The sequence below is a fragment of the Rhagoletis zephyria genome, unplaced genomic scaffold (assembly GCF_001687245.7).
Source record: "Rhagoletis zephyria isolate East Lansing unplaced genomic scaffold, Rhagoletis_zephyria_1.1 Rzeph_scaffold_02545, whole genome shotgun sequence".
In the NCBI taxonomy this organism is placed as follows: domain Eukaryota; kingdom Metazoa; phylum Arthropoda; class Insecta; order Diptera; family Tephritidae; genus Rhagoletis; species Rhagoletis zephyria.
In genome coordinates, this window is record NW_016159629.1 from 50331 (window position 1) to 57851 (window position 7521).

Genomic DNA, 7521 nt, shown 5'->3' on the forward strand with positions numbered 1-7521 from the left:
CGTGCGCAACAAAGGGCAATCATAAAGCGTAAAACAAAACAAAATACGAGTATGTATGTAACTTAAAGTCGAAGGAGTCATAAGTTGTTCGTTGTCCAAAGAAATGCCGAGGTAAACATTAAGGTTGGAAGCACATAAATCAAGCCAAAATGTGTTATACGCGCGCAAGAAAACGTGCGGGCTGCAAATTTTCCCTTTTGCATACGTATCTATGTACGTATGTACGCCAGTATGTTTCAGCATTTCGGCTTGAGTGTTTTAAAAACAATATTGGGTCGAAGCATGCGAGGGCAAAATGGGCGACTCGACGCAGTTAAACATGCGGGCGGATATACTCACTCCCCCCTCACATTTTGGGGAAGAGGTTGTGGGGTGTCAGTGCTGCCAAGCGGATTTGCATTTTGTTTTGAAACTCCAATTTCCTAAAACAAAAAACACAAAACAAAACGATGTCTAAGGACATAAAGCAAAAATAAGTGACGTTTGGAAAAATGGGGGGGTGGGTAGTGGTCTGCCTGTTGGGGTCTTACATTGCGAATAGGCAAAGGAAGCACAACACGCCTGCAAAACAAAGAACTCATAAAAATCGTCTGCGCTTTGTCAAATCGCCGGCTGTAATGGCAAGCGGAAAGGGCGGTGAGTGAGTGTGAGTGCTATGCAGATGACAACGGATTATGGCTTTTGTGTTTTTTTTTTCTGCGGCGCGCCAACACTTTCACCTCGCATCGAACTCCACCAGACAAAGGCAAAGGAAATGCAAAGCGTACACACACATAAACACTTCCCCACGCATACTTCGCTTGTTTGTGCGCCACTAAATAAGCTATGATTATGGCATATGAGCGTATGTACATATGTATGTATGTATGTCACAATACGCACACAAACACACACGGACACTGTTGACTTAAGCGACAAAAGAAAAGTTGGCGTGAATTAACGCCAATATTGTTGTGGTTTTGATACGGCGACCTCATATCCATCCGCTGATTGTTGCTATGTATGTATATGTATGTGCAACTGTACATTTCTATTGTTTTAATGCGATTATCTGTCGACTTGGCTTGCTATTGTTTACACACGACTTGTAAATGTGATGGTTTATTTTATTTGATTTTAGAAAATTGCTGATAACCAAAGCAAATCGCTGAAAGAGTGAAATTAATTAAAGTTTAAATTTTATACATAATTTTTGTACATAGATCGCGTTATTTTAAGTAAAAATTTTCCTGTAATTTAAATACCTACTGCCATTTTGAGTAAAAAGATATTTTTTTCGGCAGAAAAGCATTTTAATTTTCAATATACATTGGCCGAAATAATTATAGCCGCACCATATTTTGACAAGTTGTAACATATTATTTTTGTTGTAATTTGATTTTGATTATTTTTTTATAAAAATATAGTTCATTCTTTAACAAACCCCGGGTTTCAAACTTTATGCAATATTCTAAAAAATCAGCAAACATTCTAAAAAATTTCTAGTTTTTTTAATTAGATTTCCCAGCAAGATTCTGAGTATGCAATGGACTACAAAACACTTTTTGAACTAAGTAGTTTTTTTTTGTGTAAACTAATAAAATTAGAGCTCTCTTCTTGGGCATAAATATTGTTCAAGATCCTGTCTGCACTTGGTTCGAATAACTAACGGAAATTCCAATAGCATTTATTTATTATAATTAACAACTAATTTACCAACGATCGAAATGTATTGGTTTTTGTACCGGTTGTAAATGTAATTTAAGAATTCTTTTACTTCTCAAATAGTCCTAAGCTCCAAACAAAAATTTTTTTATTAACAAAATCCATAAAGTTGGGTATTTTATATGGCTGCTCTACGGAACGGCAAAATAAAAGATTAACTAAAATAAAATACAATTAAATAATATAAAAACATTTAATTAATAAATAAAATTCAAAAAATAAAATAATAAAACCATTTCACAGACAAAATTCTAATACAACTATTTCCCATGGAGTATACGATTTTCAGAGCAATTTAGTTATGGCCGAAACCATACTAAAAGAGTAGATATAATTACTTTTTTGTATCGAAGGTAAACCACCTTAATGCAGATATGTCTTAATAAAAGGTTTGTAAAGAACCGATGACACAAGTTATAAAAAGGTACATTAGAGCATAAACAGATGGCAGGTTGATCCGGACCAACTTGGGAATTAACTGCAGTTGATCCGAAATAAGTCCGAGTTATTTCGGATCAACGCTGCTGTCTGTTTAAGCTCTTAGACTGCATCACCAAAATAGTAGCAGTTTTTCCGCCGGGACTACAAAATTTATTATATTTGAGGACTTCCACCACAATATTTCGGAAAAATATTAAGATTTACGTGAGCTGTACCGATTTGAAAATACCTCCAAAAATGGAAGTTTTTTATGAATAAAAAATAGTTCATTAAAGGATCTTTTCAAAAAACTCGCCTCATATGATAAAACGGTTTAAGCTAAAAAAAAACTGCATAAAAATATTTTTAAAAAAATTTTTGATGCTGTTTTTTACCCTTTTGAAAGAATGTATCATTGGAAAGGTGTTTTCTCACTCTGTTATTCAAGTTTTTCTTAAACCAAAAATTGAAAAAAGTTCAAAAAATCTCATTAATATAATTCAGTTTTTTTTTGTTTTTATGTATTTTTTTTTAACTTAAGCTGTTTTTTCATTTGAGGTGATTTTTCCAAAGAATACTTAAGAAACTATTTTTATTCATAAAAAAATAAATTTTTGGAGGTATTTTCAAATCGATCCCGTTCACGTAAACGTTTAAATATTTTTTCGTAAGTCTTAGAATATAATAGATTTTATAAGTACAATGGAAAACATTACCGATTTTTTTTATGGGGAGTGATGCAGGCTAATCTACATACATATATATTTATGTACCTACTGCCTTAGTATGTATGTAGTATAATCTCGCTATCCTTTCTGCCTCTAATTTCAACCTCTCATTTCTATAATTTCTTCCGCATTACTTTTTTCTTCCATTGCATTAATAAATAATGACATTCATGCAAGTAGTTGCAGCAACTATTTATGTATGTATGTATGTAGTTTATACAAACAAGTGTTAGAGTGGAAAAAGGCCATGTCGTGCCACGAATGTTTGCAAACAGGACAATGACTTCGAATACGTCACCACTGCATGGCAATGCACATGCAATTTAATGCATAGAAATACTTTTGCATGCTGTTGCACTTGCATGCAGTCGGCTCAACATATATGTGCATACATACATACATACATACTTATTTATGTTTTATAAATAGCTTGCGCTTTAACCCGCTTCTGCAAACGTTTCATAGATTTTTAATGGTGACGTTGCTAAAAAGCCAGCGCTCGGCTTTCCACCACTCTTTCTTTAGAATGTGTTATGCGTACATAAATACATACATATGTGTATATATTACGTGTAGTCTAATAAATTAAATCCTATCTAACTACAATCATCTGTATTAAAGTATGTAAAAGTTGCTTCCGGGTATTTGTATACAAACGAAATTTTCTCAAAGTTTCCAACCAAAGGACAAATCTCACGAGTTGTTACAATTTTCGACAAGAACGTGTTTTTGGTCGAAAATGGTGGCAACACTTTTCTTAGAGAATGCATTATCTGCATAAAGAACAAGATTCCAGCGCGAAATTGTACAAAAATTAAAGCTTAAAAAATATGTACTAAAAAATTTAAAAAATAACAACTCGTGCTCATAGCCTCGTAGTTGCGTATATAACGTATGCGCCCCGTAGCACCATACATAGTCAGCTAACATGTTTACTCGCGCGCCTTAACTTAAAAGCCATACTATTAAAAAAATAATTAAATATTGACTTTGAATATTTTTCTATAGTATTCTCGACGAATATACATATACATTAATTTCTTCATGTATACAACAATTTTAGAATGAATTTCGAGTGAGGAAATATAAATTGTAAATTTGGAATTTTTCTTTCGCAATGCATCGTAATCTTACATCAGCGTGCGACAAAAACAAAAAAATTTCAAAATACCCGAAAGAATCCATATACCCACGAAACTATGGGTCAAATATAGTAAAACTGCGTTTTTAGTTTTTCACTCTGACGTCATGATTTTTTTTTTTTCAAAGGATTTCGAAATTTTAAACATATGATTAATTCACAAAATTATTTTTAAAAAATCAGTGCAATGTAGAATAACACTATGGGCACCAAATGAGAGAGAAAATTCTGCAGAATTTAAAAACGATAACGTTTTTTGGTTTGAAATTGAATTTAAATAAATTTTATCTTTTTAGGTTAATAAAGTTTGCAAGACGAAACTCGATAGATGAGGCCGTGCGTATATTAGTCCTCAAACAATAATTAAAAGAAATATATATATTTTCAAGGATATTTAAGGACAACATTTGTAAAGGACATTTTCCATACCCATTCGTACATACGCACCAAAAAATGTATTCTTTTATAGTTACACAGAATTTTTTCTTTTACACGATATCCTTATTGTTATCATACATTGCACTAAAATTTTTAAATAATTTTTGGAAATAATCATATTTTTTAAATTTCAAAGTCCTTTAAAAAAATCCTGACGTTAGAGAGAAAAACTCAGTACGCAGTTTTACTATAATTTACCTATATTTTCGCGAATATATTTCATTTTGTGTGTAAAATTTACTGTCGCACGGTGTAATCAATGTATTTTTTTGTTTAGTAGCGCACTAGTTTCACTACTCTTGAGTGGTTCGTTTGGGCAAGAAGAATATTTTCTCCGTTTAATGTTAAAATTATGAAGGAACTTAAACTTTAAAAAACGAAAAAATCATTAGATTTCAAAAATTACAAAATAGCTACAACAGATATTCTGCATGCTGCCACTTTTTTTAACTTGGTGGCACACTCTTGAAACTTCGCAGGTATGTTGCTTATGATAACAGCTATCATTGCCTTTAACATGAACATTCTATTAGTAAACTTTCTAAAGTTATTTAAAAAAAAAAAAACAACATTATGATTTTTTTGAAATACGAAAAAAAATTAGTCGTATTTGTTTTGACAACTCGCTCCAAACAATAACCTTGCATGATTTACTGAAATTTGTATTTTGCATTCAATATCTTCCATCTTCATTTCGCCAAAAGTGATTTTCCCATTTTTATAATAAATTCAATATACATATAGGAAGGTAATAAAAGGTTATGGCGCACTTACCTTGCAGCTGCACCCTTCGCTTGCTTTTCGTCCTCTTCTTTTTTCAAATCTCCAGCATCCGTTTTGCGCGTAGGTGGACTACCTACCAACGGTGGACTATACACTCTCGGTGGACTGGTCACCTTCGGTGGACTATGCATTAATGGTGGACTCTTTAATAGAAGTGGTGAGCGCATTGTTGGTGGCGATGGCATCACCGGTGCCCGATCGCCCTCCGGTGGACTTTTCATCATTGGTGGCGATGCGCTATGTTTAGAGTAAGACGACTTTATTGACGGTTGACTGCGTACCGACTTGACTGAGGTTTGCGGTGATGCCACAGCTGCTGCCGTTGCCGCTGCTACTTCAATCACGCCATGCGAACCAGATGCAATGGATGCTGCAGCCGAAGCAACCGAGGTGGCTGCTATGCTACCTGCACGCGATGCAATACTGCCGCGTACGCTGCCGCTGCGACTAGCAGTGCGACTACCGCCATGACTACCGCTGTGGCTACCGCTACGACTAGCGCTACGGCTTGGCCCACGACTGCCGGCACCGCTGCCGGTTACACTACTGCGTTTTTTCTTAGGCGAACCAGAGGGTGGTGGTGTAGGATGCGGCGTGCTACGTGGTGTTGCTTGTGATGTCGGCGTGCCACGAGCCTCAACCACCTCGTCTGCTGGGGTATCGGCAGTTGTGTGATCCTCTGTTATAGCATCGCTTAGTTGACGCTCAGACATGGGAGTTTTTTCACTTGAAACTTCACCTTCTTCAGTTAATTCGTCGACTTCCATAGGCTCTTCTGTCTGCTTTTTACTTTCTTCCTCTATTTCCATTCCTTCTAACTGATCTTCTTCTGGTGCTTCATCTTCCATACCTGGTGGGGGTGGTATGTCAGCTAACATCAAACCGGCATCCTGCTCCAACTCACCCAACTGATCAGCGGGTGGGGCAATGATAGAAGACGCCGAATACCCATTACTCGGCGGGGTGGTTATAGTCGTGGACTCATCTTCATTTGATGATTTGGTTTCGTCGATCATATAATAGGCAGCACCGTGGGTAATGCCCTGAATCAGTTCAGCTGATTTCACTTCAACAGCTGCAGCTAAGGCGGCTGCAATCACATCACTAGGCTCTCCGAAATCTGGCGGTGGTGTAACTGAACGATCTGCCACAGGATCTCTACTTCGTGGTGGCGTACCAATAGAACGTGGCTGAGAACCCACCGAATGTGGCGGTGAGGCAATCGAGCCTTGAGGTGATCCCATTGAACGTAGTTGGGAACTGGTGGCGTGTGGTGGTGAACCCACGACTACGCGCTGTTGTGAACCTATCGAGCGGGGCTGAGACCCAGCTGAGCTAGCAACCGAGCCAGCTGAACGTGTTGGTGACTGCGGTACTGGGGCATGATGTGGCAATGGCGGCGGTGAGTTAGGTTGCGATTGATCACTCTCCGAAGGCGGTGTCAATGGCGGCATGGGCATTTGCATTTGCAGGGATGGTGGTGGCGAAGCCAACTTCATAGGTAATGGCGGTGGGGTGTCTGGTGGCGACGGGGAGGTTGATGGTGACTTAGTGACCGGTGGTGTAGCTACGCCCGCGCCCGACAAACCAGGTCCATGTGCACCGTTACCATGCACATAAGAAAAATTTGAAGGCAACGGTGGCAACGGCGGTGGCGGAGTGGATTTGTCATCATCCTCTTCTTCCTCCTCATCGCCAGCATCGTCACCCTCATCTTCGGTTTCAATTGGCGGCGAAGGTGGTGCCATGGCGCGAACAGGCGGTGGTGTGGCCATGGGTGGCGATAGTGGTGGTGGTGGTATCATTTCGAGTACAGATGAGGTTGGCGAGGCGGGTGGCGAATCGTCTGCGATGCCGATTGGGTGGTGCGGTGGTGGTGTTGGTGGCAGGTCGTCATGTTCGGTGAGCGTTGGCAGCGGTTGGCCCTGCATGGCTAGGGGTGGAGGCGGTATAAAACCAGCGGCGGCAAGTGCATCTTCGGGTGCCACGAAGGGCAAGGGTGGTGGCGGTGCTTGTTGAGGTTCCAGCGTCAAGGCGCTATTATCCACCTCTTCGATGTCAGAGTCGATGCCTTGCGCGAAATCCATGTAGAAGTTGTCGCGCGAATCGCTGGAGCCACGACGTAACTTCAAGGATAGATCGGGTGAACTATCCATAGCTGCGGGTTTGCAGTGCTACAACGGTGTTGTTGTTCTTTATGCTGGTTCGCACGATTTCACTGTTAGACTGCACTTGTAATTTTTCTGTAATATTTTCCAAAGGATTTTTTTGTTCTCTTTCGCTTTATAGTCACATAAGAACTGTTTT

At 38.6% G+C, this 7521-nt stretch overlaps 1 protein-coding gene across 1 annotated transcript; it reads right to left on the reverse strand.

Moving 5' to 3' along the window:
- Positions 1-5205: 5205 nt before the first annotated feature.
- On the reverse strand, positions 5206-7515 carry LOC108367119 (proline-rich protein 36-like; the record flags this gene model as incomplete). The annotated part of the gene is made up of 1 exon (XM_017621682.1): positions 5206-7515. A coding segment is annotated over exon 1 (2165 nt), but the record flags the coding sequence as incomplete, so codon positions are not given.
- Positions 7516-7521: the final 6 nt, after the last annotated feature.